This window comes from Staurois parvus, unplaced genomic scaffold (genome assembly GCF_062004578.1).
Source record: "Staurois parvus isolate SC_StPar_1 unplaced genomic scaffold, SC_StPar_1.0 ptg000218l, whole genome shotgun sequence".
Classification (NCBI taxonomy): domain Eukaryota; kingdom Metazoa; phylum Chordata; class Amphibia; order Anura; family Ranidae; genus Staurois; species Staurois parvus.
This window is the reverse complement of record NW_028318014.1, coordinates 6561265-6579606: the sequence shown is the minus strand read 5'-3', so window position 1 is coordinate 6579606 and position 18342 is coordinate 6561265. Positions and strand designations below refer to the sequence as shown.

Genomic DNA, 18342 nt, shown 5'->3' with positions numbered 1-18342 from the left:
TTAGGCATTTAGATCTGTATTTTAAAAGCAGCCTTTACAGGCCAAAGAAAAAAAATGCCCCAAAGCTGCATTTGGAGGGGATCTTATTAGCAAACAGTTTATGCAAACTTATCTAAACATAAGCATGTGCACGTTCATTTATTCTAGTGACTGGAATAAATGAGTTTATGCTCACACACGTCTAAATACCATACGCCTGTAAACACTCATAAAAAAGTGACTTTTTTTCTGCCAGTGTTTGGCAGCATATTTGTAGCACACATTCATAAGACACTACAGCATTTATTTATTTTATTATTTCAGGCACTTCTATAGTGTCAAATATTTGCACAATGCTTTATACATATATATTGTACATTCACATCAGTCCCTGACCTCAAGGAGCTTACAGTCTAAGGTCCCTAATTCACATTCATACATACAGTACACATACTAGGGCCAATTTAGAAAGGAGACAATTAAGCTATCAGCATGTCTGATGGAGGAAACCCACACAGCCACAGGGAGAACATGCAAACTCCAGGCAGATAGTGTTGTGGCTGGGATTTGACCCAATGCCCCTAATACTGCTAGGCAGAAGTGCTAACCACTTGGCCACTGTGCTGCCCAACATCCAAATTATTCCTCTTGACCAACCTGTCTCACATCTGTGGGTTCCTTTGGAGGCACTGTTCTAATCAACTTCACTTGTCAGCTGTATTTCAAGTAAACATGACTTACTGTATTTTGCTAACCACACATGAAAAAACTGACATGCTACTAAGAAAGGATTAGGTGAGCTGCAGAGGGATGAAACAAAAAAAGGCAAATCATTGTGGGAAAGAACTATTATCATTCCATTGTATAAACCATCCCTTTTAGCTCATTGGGGGGGACTGGTAATAGGAGAATAGCTACTAGTAAATTTTAATAAAAAAGTCTTTGTTTCAATTGCCTGCTTGGAAAAGGGGAACCACAGTGCTATACGTGTAACAATTTGGACTTATATTCCACTGAGACCCTGCCATTCCTTAATGTAAGTATTTCATTATTTTAATTTACACCCATCATAGTACAGAGCATAATCAATAAAAATAGTAACTTTAATGCATGGGGGTGTCAACTGTGTTAATATTAAAGAGGATCAGGATCATCAGGCTTATTAGACAAAAGTATTGGATGTCATTTTAGGTATTGTCCCTTTTCAAATATTCATCTCCTTTGCCTAATCATCTCACACTATGGATGTGGCTTTGTTATTGTTTAATTGTAACAGCATAGGAAGTGGGGTCATTGCTAACTCATTCAGTTGCTGAAGAATTGAAGAGGCTTGACTAGACTCCAGAGTAGCATTTCCACTGGGACACATGTCCAATGAGAATAGTGGCAGATCTTTTGATAATGGACATCCTTATTAAGCTTTCTGGATGGCTGATGACGAGCACTTAATGGCAGAAATGAAATTAGGTCCCAGGTGGCGGATCACTGTTTTACAGTTGGCTTGTTAAGGGGCTCTTTTTTTTCTCCAGTTTAATGTTAGCACTGCTGTTTGCTAATGTCTTATAGTCTAATAAGTGTTCTGGTATTATCTCAGATTTAATGCTTTATGTCAGACATGGGGAACCAAGAAACATTGCGGTGAATAGAAAATGTGACAATTATTAGTCTTTTTGGTGACTGGTAATGCATTTTTGGGTATGACATTGCTGTGCATTCTGATGAAATTATTTCTATTTACATATTTTAACTGACTACACATTGTATAATAGACAAATATGGCAAATTTGAAATATATTGTTATATTATAAAGCAGATAATAGCCTATAAGGTCCTATAAACAATACAGGCCCAATGCTGTACTGTATTATAAACATCAGAGCTTTTCCGTTTAGTCTATCTCAAGTCACCAATTATTCTAGCAAGTTCTGTGATAATTATTATATTTAATTTTATATTAATTACATTCATTATTCCCTTTAACTATATGGAAATATTTATATATAAACCATTCAGGCATCTTACCAGTTCTGATATCTATAGACATGTATAGTATGCATACATCTCTCCTGAAAGAAATACTGAATGGCTTATTATCTGCCACTTTTGTTCTGCCTACTGTATAGCTTAAGAGATAACAGTTTTAATTTGGTAAAGGAATAGAAGATATTCACATAGCATTTCAATGCTCTGTTTGCAAAGTGAGAGTTGACAGAAGTTATTAAATAAGATAAAGTGGGCTTCACTTCAGGTAACCAATCATGTGCTAGCAGAAATCCTATTTATTTATTTTTTGTTTGTCACATATGATTGGATATTCAAAGTGAACACTGGTTTGCCTTATTTACTATTCACTTTGTAAAGTGAACATATATTTTTCAAAGTGAACTGCCTCTACTTGCTCAGTGCATCAACTCCAGTGACTGCAAATTAGAATGCGCATGGGGTTGATTTACTAAAAAAGTAACAAATGTTTTGCTTAATGACTTAAGCTGTGTTTATATCAATCATCCAGGCATATGTAAGGGAGATTTCTGTAATGGCAGGGACAAGATATGAGGGTAACAGTCACCACCAGTACAAGAAGTCGCAGGCAGGAACAATGATCAGATAGAAGCTTAGATCTGTCTCCTTTTTTAATGAAAAAACATGTATTGCTTCATTTTGTGCCCTAAATAAAGAAACCTCCCCAATACAATAGACCAGACAGGGATTCTTCTATGCCTTCACCACTTTGTCCAAAATAAAAGGTTTTGGCTTGAGTTGCATTTTACATTTTCCTGGCCATTATTGGGCATTCAAAATAATTATGGCTTTGCTTTATTTACTTAGCATTCCCTTTGTTATATGATCATTGGCATTGTTAGATGATCCAGGACCCAGTCCATACCAATTTGCTTAAAAAGTTCATGCTATTTTCATTTCCCGATGACCTTCAGTGAGCTCCCCCATGCTGTTTTCCATGGCCTCTAGACTTGGTCATCCACTTTGACTTGAGTGCACTAGAAGAGCAAATCTGGTCAGGTCACTATTAAAGAGCATATGCGTTTGCTTTTAAAGTGGTTCTAAAGGCTCAAGGTTTTTTACCTTCATGCATTGTATGCATAAAGGTAATTAACCTTCCATGTTTAGTAGCCCTCCCAGTCTCCCCTAACACTTACCTGATCCCCATCTTCATCCAGTGATGTCCAGGAGAGCCTTGGTTCTCTCACTCCTAATTGGATGAGGCAGTAGAGGAAGCCATTGTCTCCTGCTTTTGTCAGTCACAGCCAGTGAACCAATCAGGAGAGGGAGGGGGTGGGGTGAGCCGCAGCTCTGTGTATGAATGTACACGCAGAGCTGCGGCTCAGGTGTGTGCCTGCTGGGGTTCCCCAATAGCAAGCTGCTTGCTATGTGGGCACAAGACAAGAGGGAGGGGCCAGGAGCACCGGCGGGGGACCCAAGAAGAGGGAGATAGGGGCTACTCTGTCTAAAAACATTACACAGAGCAGGTAAGTACGACATGTTTCTCATTTTAAAAGAAGAAAAACAAGAATTTACTATCACTTTAATGTTGACATCAGCATCTTTAACACAGTCCCAGAGAGTGCATTGAATTGCCAGTGTTTGCTATTAGCTATGCATGATTGTTCTCCTTGATATACTGCAAATGGACACAGCAACAGTTCAATAACCTCCCCCCAAATAACTGCTATTGTAGTTAAGCAACAAATACTGATCATATTATATGTTCTTTCTTTTTTTACTTAACATATTTGGGTTGATTTACTAAAACTGGAGAGTGCAAAATCTGGTGCAGCTGTGCATGGTAGCCAATCAGCTTCTAACTTCAGCTTGTTCAATTAAGCTTTGACAAAAAAAAACTTGAAGCTGATTGGTTTCTATGCAGTGCTGCATCAGATTTTGCACTTTCCAGTTTTAGTAAATCAACCCCATTCTCTTATTGCCTTTCCGGTTACAAAAATACTTCTCATAGTTTGCATGATGAGATTAAAGTAGAACTATAGGCAAAACTTTTTTTAATTTTTGGATAAAGCAAGGGAGGGTTATAACTACAATCAATTTTTTTTTTTGACATCTGTGTCCCATTGCGGAGATTTCCCTTCACCTCCTATCCCATAGCCAAACAGGAAGTGAGAGGAAATCGCTACAAATTAAGGGAATTCCTTGAGGACCACCAGGTCAACAGAAATAGTGTCCCCATTGGAAGATTTCCCCTCTATTACTTTTCTAGGGACAACTCCCTAATGGGAACACAGACAGCAATAAAAACTGACAAGTGTTCTAATCCCTTTAGTTATACTTTAAAGCCCAATTCCAGCCAAAGGGTGTTATTTTGTTTTCAATAATGCAAGGTTAGAGCCTATGTCAGGTTTTTATTGCTGTCTCTGTCATTGTTGGGGGGATCTCCCCTCACTTTCCGCAAGGACAAGAAGCAATTTGAAATCTATCTGGGACTCAAACAAGCCAAAAACACATTTTAAGTAGAGAGAGGTAGGGTTAGGACTGTTTTTATTGCTGACCATGCCTTCTTTACCTGGAGGCATCTGCAGCATCTCCATTTTTTGCACATGTATCACAGGAACAGGAGATACGAAAAACTTTCCTGAATGGAGTACCAGACAAACGTGAAAACCTATAAACAATTTTAACACTTTTGCACTTTGTCTAAAAACAATGGGGGCACTTGGCAAAACCATTGCACAGAGCAGCCTAGATCCTCCTCTTCTCAGGTCCCCCACCGGCGCTCCTGGCCCCTCTCTCCTGCCAAGTGCCCCCATAGCAAGCAGCTTGCTTTGTGGGCACCCAAGCAGGCTCACTACCGAGCCACTGCTCTGCGACAGCCACTTCCTCTCTCTCCTCATTGGTTCACTGGCTGTGACTGAGCCAATGGCTCCCGCTGCTGTCTCAGCCAATGAAGAAGGAGATTCTGTTGAGAGCCGAGGTTCTCGTGCACATTGCTGGATAGCGATGGGACTCGGATAAGTATCAGGGGGAGCTGGGGGGCTGCCGCACACAGAAGGTTTTTACCTTCATGCATAGAATGCATAATAGCAGAATAGCATTTACCAGCACTTTACGCTCCATGGACAAATAGGTAATTTCTAATACAAGTTCTCAGCCGTGTGTGTATTTTTCCAGACTTCTAAGAAAGAAGTAAAATATCCAAAACATGTTAAGATTATTTTTATTTCATGGTGCAGTGAATGCAGTAGATATGCACAATGCCTCAGAGTTCCATTTAGACAATAAATCAGAACTTTATTTTCTTTTTGTTAAATCCTCCCCTCTCCCCTAGTTTAAAGAGAAAAATCTACACATCTACACTACACATCCTCTCCACACACGACTACTATACTCCTTGCTGATCTTTGCCCACTTCCTACTTGGGGTCATTCAACACTTACCTGTGAACCCAGGCCAGCCTGAGTTAACAGTACTACAGCAATGAATGGGGCTCACGCATCATTATGTGAGTGCCCTTCGGTAAGTACCACCCACTACCAATGGCAGGTAACAAAGGTATAGGTCTGTGACATCACAGTAGCAGGAAGAAGACAGTTAGAATTAAGGTATGTATATTAACAAATATGGGCCTAGCAGAAGGTTTGTGGATGGGAGTGGGTAAACTGGGGGCTGGAGATGTTCATTAAAATGTAACTATAACCACCAATTTAACCATTTACCAAAACAATTACATTCAAGGCATGCCTCTGCTGATAACTGTCACAGTTGCCAGGGTGTTTTTTTAAATCTCAACCCAATTTTTAAACCCTCAAATGGTTGTTGTCATAGCTGATCTCATGTGTAGCACCATGGCACCTGCAAATCAAAGTAGAGGCTAAGAAGGCACCATTATCTGCTGTAAACCGTGTTCAAATCCAAAAACAAAAATGTAATACACTGTATTTTACCAGTCCGTAGATACAGTAGTTGCATTATTTTTTTTCCTTTATATTCACCAGGAAATTGAGTCAGTAACACACTTTCTGTTTTAGGGTTACTACACTTATTCTTCCTGTGTATCTACAGTAAAGAAACCTAGTCAACCTTGGACAGCAGCATTGCCGACCCATGGAGAGGGCAGTGTTGGGTGGACTATTCGATTTGGATGATAGGTGATATGGTCACAAAACCGTTATGTAATCTGGTGGGAACAATGCAGCATGATTCAAAATCAGAGTGGAACAGAGAACTCAGGGCCATGTCAGCAGAGAGAGGGAAAGAGGACATCAAGGAGTACAGGATGGAGAGCTCATATAACTCCATTACAATGTTCCTCTGTATACATTATAAAGAACTCCCCAGGGCTCTTTTCTTAGAAAGTGGTGTGCATGCTTCTCCTCCCAGGAGAATCCTGTTTTTTTTCTCCTTTATCTATTGGTGGATGCACTAGATATTGAGATGTGATGCTAAATACACTTACCTCCATCACTCCACTGTTTCAATATGTAGAAGCATGCACCTGTTTGGACAAAACAAGGGCAAACTGTGTTCGGGAACACTACAGGTACATGTGTTCTCTGTTCTTCTGGGAGGCAGAAAGACTCATAAAAGTGGGAAATGTTGTACCTCTTAGATTGTAAGCTCCAAGGAGCAGGGCCCTCCTAACCCTCTTGTATTGAGCTGTATTGTTTCTGTATTGTCTCCAGTTATATTTTAAAGCACTAAGCAAACTGTTGGCACTACATAAATCCTGTATAATAATATAATATAATAATACACTGTGGAAAGTATTTGTTCTAGAAACTGGATCAAGTGAAATAGTTATAGTGTAGATTTGAGGAAGTTTGCTCATTTCCACACTACGCCAATACAAACATGGGCAGACTGCCCAAACCATGGCTCCAATCTTATCTTGGATCAAATCAGATGAGAAAATCCAAACTGGCCAGTAGATTTTTCCCTTGTGATACATCAGCCAGGACTGTTTGCTGAAAGCTGTAATAAACACCCCTGATAAATCACCAGGTTTAGGTGATGATCATCTAATAAATACCTTCAGAATAGAGAATTTAGCTGAGCAGTTATTCTCTGCTGTACAAATTTGCTTCAAAAGTGGATGTACAGGAGATAATTAATACAATTGACTGAAGCTTAGTCTAATGTAACTCCTTCCTTCTCCTCAGTGAATATGTTAATTAAAGAAAACAGTACACATTGAACTCGGGGGGGGGGGGGGGGGGGGGGGGTTATTTACTAAAACTGCATGGTGCAAAATCTGGTGCAACTCTGCATAGAAACCAATCAGCTTTCAGGTTTATTGTCAAAGAATAATTGAACAAGCTGAAGTTAGAAGCTGATTGGTTACCATGTACAGCTGAACCAGATTCTGAGTGCTCCAGTTTTTGTAAATCTCCCCCTATGTGACATAAAAGCATACTGCACTTGGCAACAGTCTCACAATTAACGCCAAGACACAGTCAAATCCACCAAAGGCTCAAAAAACAAATTTCTATGGAGAAAAATGTTAAAGAAAAAGGGGGGTGATACACATGTGAATGTACCGCTGCCTCATCCCTAGAAAAATGCTAGAAGACAACAAAGAAATCCCTCTTGGGACTTTAATGCAGCAACAAGAAATAAATGACTATCCAAATTACCAATAAAAACAGGTTTTATTATAGTTCCATGTAAAAATATTTTGTTGATTAAACGCAAAGAACAAGTGTACAAATTGTGCATTATACCATTGTAATGCATCATCTGTTTACATAGCACATGTACATTAAAAAAGAACAACATTGGAGATTATATCACAACATGATTATATCACAACATGACTTTCCCCAGGACAGCTTTCCCAACGTCTTTCAACCATTATCAAGTCTTCGTCAGGGAAAAATGGAGTTCTTTGTTTTTAATCAACAAAATATTTTTACATGGAACTATAATAAAACCTGTTTTTTTATTAGTATTTTGGATAGTCATGTTTTCTTGTTGCTACCTTTCAAGGTGGATTCTTTTCCTGCTCCATACATACCATTGTGAGTGATCCCCCTGCTGGTTGGATTTGATTCCTGTTACCTGGAGAGTGATCCCCCTGTGGATGGATGAGTATTCCTGATACCTGGAGAGTGATGATAATCTGATTACCTGTCTTTCGGTGGTTTGCCAGATGATCCCTTGATTCTCACCTCTCACCTTTCCAGATCCAGAGGGCCAGGAGTGGTCTGATTACTCAATTGCGCATGACATTGCGCTGTCTGGTTAGCGCAATGTATACTTATTCATTATCACTGGAGTCACGGAATTCACCTCATTATTGATATCGGACTTATATATCATTATTTACCGTATACTAATTATCTATGTCACTTTTGTACCTTTAACGTCAATCATAAGACATTCTTCTCACATTAATTTATTAGAGCGCTCCACAGCGCATGTGTGGAATTTGTTATTTTATTACTTATCATATATTGGAAATATAGCGCTGCATTTATTGATTAGACATGTCAAAAGTTTGCCAATGAACATCTAAATGATTCAGTGAAGGATTGGAAGAAAGTGCTCTAGTCAGATGAGACCAAAATTGAGCTCTTTGGCATTAACTTGACTTCCTCCATGTTTGGAGGAAGATAAATGCTGGCTACGACCCTAAGAAAACCATCCCTACAGACAAGCACAGAGTTGGAAACATTATGCTTTGGGGCTGTTTCTCTCAGGCTGACTTTGCTGGGTTGTGGATGGGTCTTCCAGCATGACAATGACCCAAAACATACTGCCAAGGCAACAAAGCAGTGGGTCAAGAAGAAGCACATTAAGATCATGGAGTGGCCTAGGCAGTCTCCAGGCCTTAATCCTATAGAAAATTTATGGAGGGACCTGAAACTTCGAGTTGCCAAGCGACAGCCAAGAAACCTTAAGGATTTAGAGAAGATCTGTAAAAAAGAGTGGTCCAAAATCCCTCCTGAGATGTGTGCAAACCTGGTAACCAAATACAAGAAACGTCTTACCTCTGTGCTTGCCAACAAGGGTTTTTCCACTACTAAGTACTAAGGTGTCCATTTATGAACCAGCGGTAATAGATCACTGCTCAGTTCTCCGGCATTCTCGGAGAACACAGTTCTCATGTGAATGTAGTTTATGAAGCAGTTCTCCGAACGAAGGGAGAACGGTCTCCAAACGCTGGAGAACGGTCTACAAACTCTGGAAAACGGCTGATTTTACTATAGTCTCGCGAGATTACAGTAAAAGATCAGTTTACTAAGCAGAGGTAAATTATCTCTGCTTAGTTTGCGGTCCCTCTGATTCTCCAGCTCTGGGCTGGAGAATCTGGAGGGAGAACACAGATCTCCAGCGAAGGGCTGACATGATCTCCTGAGTGTTATAAACTGTGAATGACCAGAGAATAGCTGAGATCCGTTGAATTGCAGCTATTCTCTGTGTCATAAACGGACACCTATGTCATGTTTTGCTTGGAGATCAAATACTTATTTTACTCACTGAACTGCAACTCAATTTATAACATTTGTATCATGTGTTTTTTCTGGATTTTTGGTTTTTATTTTGTCTCTATCATTTAATATACACCTATGATAAAAAATTATAGACCCTTAATTTCTTTGTAAGTGGGCAAAGGTACAAAAGCTGCAGGGGTTCAAATAATTATTTTCAAATAATTATTTTTGACACTGTAGAATAGTAATAGAAAACCACATACCTCTGGACATTATTTTACAGTATGTATGACCAAGTTGAACTGCTTATAACTATAAAAACAAAAATATTTTACAGCTAAAGGCGAATAGACATCCAATGTATTTTTCAGTTGTGAATCACTTGACATGGTATAGTTCTACGTTAGTAAGGTATAGAAGTGTCATATTCTGGATTACAGAAGACTTGGTTTGCTTTTGCTTTGGCTAGAGCAGGTTTCAAATAGTTCTGCTCAAAGATTAAAATTGAAATACAAATTCATCCCTTTCTCCTTTATGTAGTGTGAAGTCTGATGGCTAAATTAGTGTCTAATACACTTGTAATATTTATAGTGCCAACACTTAGTTAAGCAACCTTTATGTAAGATTTATGTTGATTTTTTCATTTCTCATTTAATGGCGAATTATAAGGACCATGTTTCATAAAGATAATTCTCCATTTAAATTCATCAGCCCATTAAATATTAAAATTATGTTTCTTATGCAGTCTAGAACAAATTTGTCCAGCTTCAGCGATTATTTGCACTCATAAAAATTAGGCCTGATTAATAAAATTTAAATGCTTGATTAAGTTGACATTTTCATGTTTCACTTCTGATTTATGAAAATTATTCAGTGCATGAAGCTCCACATTAGAGTTGCTGCACAGTGGTTCCGTCTCTTTCTTTGCTGCAAATAAAGAGATACCTCTATATAGTCTACAGAGTAATCTGGTTGCCAGATAACATTAGGTTCACTCAACAAAATGCTGGGGCTTGTCACAAACATTGCCAGTAATTTGGGCATTCTAATAGAAGGAAACACAAATGTTTATCAGGTTATGACCCAGAATGACAGCTGTAAGGCATGGCTAAGGAAAGAAAAATGTTAATAAAAATTCTATTACAAGATTTGTCACATAAGACTTAACTATTATAAAACAAGTACCAGCTGTCCCTAATATGCAGAATTCAAAGGGGTTGCTCAAAATGTTCTTGTATTAACTCTGAGCACCCAAAAATAGTTATACTTTTCTTCTATAATCACAAAAGTGTAAAGTTCCATTTATAATTGGCATTATGTCTGGTAAGTACAGGTCAAATTCTTACAAAGGACACTATCAGCAAAGATGATCCAGTTTCTTCTTACAACTCAAAAAATATACTTGTAGGCTGTCTTCCATTCAGATTGGCACATCACATTTTGGACTGCATATGAAATAACGTTGGACTTTATGTGCTCACAACCTATAAATATACTGGGCCCTCCACCCAAATTGGCCCTGTACATATTGCCCTAACATAACAAGCTAAACTGTATGTTCCAGCAACCCAAAAAACGAACTGGTAGGTTGTGTTTTATCCAGATTGGCCCAGTAACTGTTGAGCTCTATATGCTTCTCTATATGCTCTATCACATGTTGAACTTTACATTTCCGCAACCTAAAAAACACACTGGTAGGCTATTGGACTCTGTATGACACAACATGTTAAACTGTATGCAGTTGCCTCTGTCGTATCCCATCCTAATTTTCCCAGTTCATTTTGGACTGTATATTCCACCAACCCCTGCATCCCCCAACCCCCCCTCCCCCACCAAAGCAATACAAAATCAAAAGATTTTGGAGTGACTAACCGACCATATGTATGACTTTGGCAAAAATAGTATTACAGTATCCAGGACATTCACTGATGTGAATGAGGAAATCATGGAATGCAAAATAAACACCAGGGCATATTCCCCTGTTCAATGCACTGTGAATGTATCCTCTCTTTACTGGATATTTAATTTATTCCATTTTGGCAACAGTGTGTTAGGTAACTGTGAATGAGACTCTACAGTGGGTGTGGGTAGAGATGGCAGCTTAGGAAAATTCTGGTGATTTTAGTATCAAACTCTACCTGCTTCATATAGCCTTTACATGGTAGTCCCAGGCTTCTTACTGCATTTTACACATATTTTTCATAATGGAAAGTGCAGCATAAATATGTGAAACTCGCTTCAGTAAGAGACTGGACAAGTGGGTGAAACTCTGGCGGAATGTCAATGTATAAACTAAAAGATCAACAAGTGATTTGGCCTGCCAGCATCTGGCAAATATTGACTTTGGATATTAAGTTATTTTGCAGGAGATACCCCCATCTAAGTCTTCAGGAAAATATGTATCTAGGATGAACAAAAAGGAAGAACTGTACTTTTCCGTAAGTACAGCTATCCTTTAACTGTCTTTTTGGGTTTTATTATGATTGTTTGTTTGTTGAATCTTGATACTGACCCTGATTGAGGAGGCGGTACGCAGACAAACAGCAAATTAGGTTATTCAGGCCTCTGGTCCATCCTTTTCAGCTTTCTACAGTTTACTGTTGGCCACTGAGGCTGTACATCACATTGAAGGATCAGGTGGTAGGGACACAACCAAGCTCTGCCTTTGAAGCCGTAGTCACTACTCGTATATTTAAATGATTGGTTCCAGTGCTCCCAATCAAAGGTTTTATCTACACCATTGAGCAGTGAACATATTGCCTTTCATTTTACCAAAAGGTAGCACAAAGAAAACACTTCATTAAATGCATGTGTATTGATCCATTCACTGGAGAATGCTCAAGTTTCCCTTAGTTTAGTGAATAAGGTACAGATATGCTCACTTTTAATAACCAACCACATGTAAAAAAAAATAAAAAGCAAAATTAAGCTTTTTGCTGACATATGATCAGATGACTGCAGTTAACACAGCTTCACTTTTGTAAAGTGATAGTGACCTTCTTCTCTATAATATCAAACTCATTGTTTTGGTTGGACATTAACCACCAACTGCCTGCAATAGATGTACTGTGGGTGGGCGGGACAAAGTGGATATGTTTTATAACAGGACGTAGAAAATTTTGTTCATTTATTAATGCAGTGGTGGTCAAATACCACCAAAATAAAGTTGCATGACTGAGAATTTGTCAGTTAAAGCAGCACAGTGCTGAATAGCAAAAAAATGTTGTGACCATGAAGGGGGTAAAATGTTCCAGAGGTCAAGTGGTTAAGGAGCACATGCTATAAAAATATTTATACAGACCAAAGCTGGCATTTAGCATGACTAACCTGTAATATAGTCAGAGAGCCTTATGTTGATCTCCATGTAAATTACTATAGTTTGTAGTTCAGATTTTACATTTTGTTGCAATTGTAGCATGAAATTCAAATGAATTGAGCCCAAAATGCTTACATTTGTTTATAGAAACCATTTTGAAGTATTATAATCTGATGGCAGATCGACAGATTGAACAAACAACTTTTTAGTGAAATGTGTATGGCCAGCGAAACGGCTGTATATTTGGAAGCTTGTATTGAAAAACTATTTGGACTACATAATGGGGTTGATTTACTAACACTGGAGAGTGCAAAATCTGGTGCAGCTCTGCATAGAAACCAATCAGCTTCTAACTTCAGCTTGTTCAATTAAACTTTGACAAAAAGACTGGAAGCTGATTGGTTTCTATGCAGAGCTGCACCAGATTTTGCACTCTCCAATTTTAAATTAAATCAATCCTAAAAAGTAAACCAAAAGTAAATCCAAAAATCCAAAAGTAAATCAATCACATTAGGAGCATGATATTTCTGGTATTGCTAAAACCCTAGATGCTGGGCAATACTGTTATTAAAGCAACAATGTACGTCTTCCGCTCTTGCCATAATGTGTAAGTATGCTCCTGCATGGAGCAATTACATCACCCCCACACCTGGCTCTATTTCCAGGTTCTTACAGATGCTGGGAATGGCCTGGGAGTGTACACTAAACCACAAATGTGCTGCAGGTAATCTAGCCTAGAAAGGATTGGTAGGAGGCAGGACAAAGTATTTTTTAAAGAGTCATGCAAAGCATTTTTAATTGACCTTCCACTTTAAAAAGGATAACAAGTACTTGGCAAATCAACCTCCTGCAACTTTGTTTTCTAAAATAATTTAATATAAATGAAAGGATAGACCAGCCTTTTTCAAATATGGTGCCCAGGCACCCTGGGGTACCTTGAGGTTTCTTCAGGGGTACCTTGGCAAAGTGCCTAAAAATTACCCAAAAATTGCATACAAGGTAGAGGTGGATCAAGATTGCCTTTTAGTTACACAAAGCCACAGGTTTTCATTGTGCGCCATTATGACCTTCTTACCGCCGGCATCCCAAGAACCAAGACAACATCAGTTGATAAGGAGAATGTCATAGCATCCTTATTTGACCCTCCCCTGCCGCTTTCCATCAGTGATAGGGTCACCTTAGCTGATTGATGGAGAAAAACTAAGGTAGAAGAGAAACACTGGAATACTAGTCAGTACCAGTGTGCGAAAGTGTATTTGATTTGGAAGAATAAATCACATTAAATGTTGGGTGTCCTACATGTATGGATGTTGATGCATTATGTAAAACTATTAGAACAGTTTTTACATTTTAGAATGGTCCATAATTTTAAAGGGTGCCTTGAGATTGTCCATGATTTTAAAGGGTGCCTTGAGATTGTCCATGATTTTAAAGGGTGCCTTGAGATTGTCCACGATTTTAAAGGGTGCCTTGACTAAAAAAAGGTTGAGAAAAACTGGGATAGACCAATTTCACCATCACATCTTCAGTTGTAGTGCTGTGTGAGTAATTACTAAATTGGCAAAATTTCTTTTTACGATATTATTATACATAGTGCACCTGGAGTCTCTGATCTGCTATTACACATAACCCATAGGGCAGTGAAAGGACTCAAGCATAGACTGGTATGAGTTAAAGGCCAGTTACTACAACATTCAGCCATATGTTCACATCTAATAAAATCTCTTACATTCTGCAATCAGACCATAGCAAAGTCTATCTGTGACTCTTATCCGTTTTATGCCTGTGGCAAGCAAACTGAGCAGCCAGCAAAGATATTAAGATGTCTCTATTTTTGGCACTGTACAATGCTCCTCTGCTGTATCATGATGCGGCTGAAAATAATTAAAATATGTGCCTAGACCAAGGATTGACTTAAATTGTGTGCAAGCCTGTCTGTGCACTGAATTAAACATTTATGTGTGTAATATTAATATTGCTTCATTTAAATAATATGTTCATTTTATTAAATATTATATCCATATAGCTAAGTAATTTTTACAACAGTTTTAACAAATTCACAGAATTTCTTTCAGACTGCAGTCATTTAGATTTCTACATGTTTGTGGAACATTTTTTTTGCATTTATTTAACATTTTTCTTATTTAACTAAAGTTAATATTGCACGGAAAGTCATAAATAATTTGCTGGCCAAAAGACCTAAAGTTCATGAACTTGATATAGTAAACATCTGTTTGGTAATTTTGCGATTAGCACAGTAAACATATCCATTTTGTCAATTTAATCTACAGCTGTTTAAGTGGTTGTCAGTTCAACGTTTTCTAATTCAGGTTTACAAACTTTTATTAAAGAATAAGTGCATTTTAAAAACACCTTAGCTGTTTAAATATATCTAGGGAAATTGAGTCAATTTGCAGATATAACTTTCTATCTTTTTATTTTCTCCTGCTGTCCTATGAGTGCGCTATTGGAAACCATGTTGTTTCACCCAATTTATATTAATAAAGATAGTTGAAGTTTTTGGCATCCCTCTATATGTGGCTTCCAGCCTTCAAACAACAGTGGAACTAGAATGTGGTCTTCTTTCTTTCTGCTCAAGATTTCCTTCTGTTAACCGATTTACTACCAGCCAATGCTTTTTTGAGGAAGATTAATTTTTTCACTTATTTGAATTTATGCTTTGAAGTGTTACTAAACCCACAACAGTAAAATCATTCTGTATATGCAGTTAAGCAAGCTTGTTATACTCAGTGTGGAACCAAAGGGGTTAATCCTCTGCATTGTGTAAAAAGGCTGTTTAATCCTGTCTTCTCTGATCCTTGCCTCCTTTCACAGTTCCCAATCCATCTGTTGATAGAACAGAGCCCTTGGAGGCAGTCTGCACATGCTTAGTTTGGTGTGTACTGTCAGAGTTTTTTTTTAATTATTGACTTAAACTAGAGTTGGGCTTTAGGCCTGGCTGCTGATAGATTGTGCAGACTATTGGTGGCTCGCCAGTAAACATGTGAAATACTGCTTCGAACAAACTGTACACATATTGCTGTTGCCTAACGTGTAGAGCCTGTATAAATGGGTAGCATAATTTACATGCGCCTAGGTCAGCATAAACTCTCAATATTGCTTTATTTTTTTACAATATGAAAAGACAACTTCTCTGTCACACCTTACTTACTGCACTTTCGGTTTTGACCTCAGGAAGGTGGTGATTTGACTCCCATAGACCCTCTTTTGACGCTGAGCCTCAAATTCACGTTTTATTTAAAATATTTTCTACCACCATCTTGTTAAATAAAAATTTAATTTTTTATGTTGCATATTTAGATATATAAATAATATTGCCTAGGCTCATAAATGTATAAAAATATCCATGAATGCAATAAAATATATTGCTTATAGCGAATATCAAGTGTTTATAAATCTCTATTTGCAATGTGGCAGATCTTGTAATAAGTATCTTTTCAGTGAACTACACATTTATTTTTAATTAATATACATTGCAACACACATACTGGATCTTCTGAGGGTGGAGCAATATATTATCTCTATATCCTGTGATAAGCACTCACCATATCCTGGGTCCTATTGTCTTTCCCCGATATAATTAGGAAATAGTTCCAAGCTAGTAATAGCAAGAGAGCCAATGGAATCATGTATATCTCAAAATTCCAGACCACAATGAGAAAGATCTGTGGATATAAAAGTAAAAAAAATCATAATTTTGTGTGTAGGTATGTGTTAACTACATATGATAAATTGATTCGTTAAGAAATGTATGATGAGCAGTCTATAGAATAAACATAGTAAATAAAAGGTGTTCAAAACCTGGAGAAAAAGAAGTGTTCTAACAGTGGAATTCCAAAAGTGTTCCTGGACACTATACGGAAATAAACCTGTGTGTGTATGTGTATTTATATGCACATATTTGACATACGGGGGTTGATTTACTAGGACTGGAGAGTGCAAATTGGGTGCAGCTGTGCTTAGTAGCAAATCAGCTTCTAACTTCAACTTGATCCATTTATTTATTTTTTTAATTCCAGGTACTTATATAGTGCCATCAATTTACACAGTGCTTTAAATATATATTGTACATTCACATCAGTCTGTAACCCTCAAGGGGCGTACAATCTAAGGTCCTTAACTTACATTCATACACATACTAGGGCCAATTTAGACAGGAGACAATTAACCTACCAGCATGTCTTTGTAGTGTGGGAGGAAACCCATGCAGACACAGGGAGAACATGCAAACTCCACGGAGGTGGTGCCGTGGTTGAGATTTGAATCAACGACCCTAGTACTGCCCTAGTAGGTGGAAGTGCTAGCCATTTAGCCACTGTGCTGCCTGTTAAGCCTTGCCAAGAAAAAAAAACTGGAAGCTGACTGGTTTCTATGGAGAACTGCACCAAGTTTTGTACTCTCCAGTTGTAGTACATCAGTATGTTTAGTTGTGTTATTAATGTTTAAACTGCGTATAAGGTAATTTGTATATAGCACCAATCAACTCAACAGAGTTTGGATTGCTGTGGTGTTGAAAAATGCTGCATGCTGCCCCTTTGATACACATTAACCACAAGAAATTACAGAAATGTAATTAACTTAATTAACTTAAAGAGGTTGTAAAGTGTCATTTCTGTCTGTTGGCTCATTCCTCTTCTATCAGCATGAATCCCTTCTGACAAGCATTCCTGACATCGAGAGAAAAATGGTGACAGGGGAAGGACCTCCAGTAGATTGACAGCCTCAGCTCTGTTTCTGTGAGCTGTGTGAAGGGGAGGGGGGGGGGGGGTCCCTTCCCTCCCCTCCAATCAGCTCTCACAGCTCTCCTCACTGAGTTCTGCAGAGTGAAACGTCAGCTCCCTCTCCCCCTATTTTCTGAATTATCAGACAATCTTTAACAATTCAGCATTTTGAACTTATGCAGAGAAGAGAAGACTGCAGATAAACAGGTACAACTTATGTAAGAGGATGTGTTTCATCCCTGTGTATCACCTGAGACCAGTCATTTCACTAGGTACATATAAGGGTTTACAATCACTTTAAAGCTGTCAGTTTTGGTCTGCATTTGTTTTCACAAAATAAATATAGAAACAATTCTAAATGTGTCTGCATGTACAAGGAGCTCAAATGGTTTGGCTACTGTAACAAGCACACCACCATATATGCCAAGGAAGTCATACATAAAAAATAAAGAAAACAAAATCTATTTTATATAAAAATAACTCAGTTATTAATTTTCAGAAAATATTGTCTAAATTTGATTTTAAATATTATTATGTGTTAAATTGAATAACATTGTTTATCTTGTTACAATGGCATCTGAAAGTGGGTGGGCTATATTAGGCAGCAAGTGTTGTCCCTAAAACTGATGAGTTCAAAGCAATAAAAATGTGCAAGCATAGGGACTTAAGTGATTTCCTGGTCTGCCGTGGTCAGGACCTACCAAAAGGGGTCCAGGATAAGAAAACCAGTGAATCGGTGAAAGGGTCATGGGTGACCAAAGCTGATTGATGCACATGGAGAGTGAAGGCTGGTTTGTGTAGTCTGATCTAATAGAAGAGCTACTGTAGCTCAAACTGCTAAAAAAGTTAATGCTGCTTCAGACAGAAAGGTGTCAGAATACACAATGCAACACAGTTTGTTACG

The 18342-nt window shown here is 38.1% G+C and overlaps 1 protein-coding gene across 7 annotated transcripts in view; it reads right to left on the bottom strand.

The window, feature by feature from the left end:
- The window catches only part of MCTP1 (multiple C2 and transmembrane domain containing 1), a 916692-nt gene that overhangs the window by 119805 nt on the left and 778545 nt on the right, over positions 1-18342 (bottom strand). For all 7 annotated transcript variants that reach the window (XM_089679152.1, XM_089679154.1, XM_089679155.1 and 4 more), the window contains one exon: positions 16263-16382. In XM_089679152.1, the coding sequence (XP_089535278.1) occupies positions 16263-16382 (120 nt within the window). The remainder of the gene's footprint in view (positions 1-16262; positions 16383-18342) is intronic.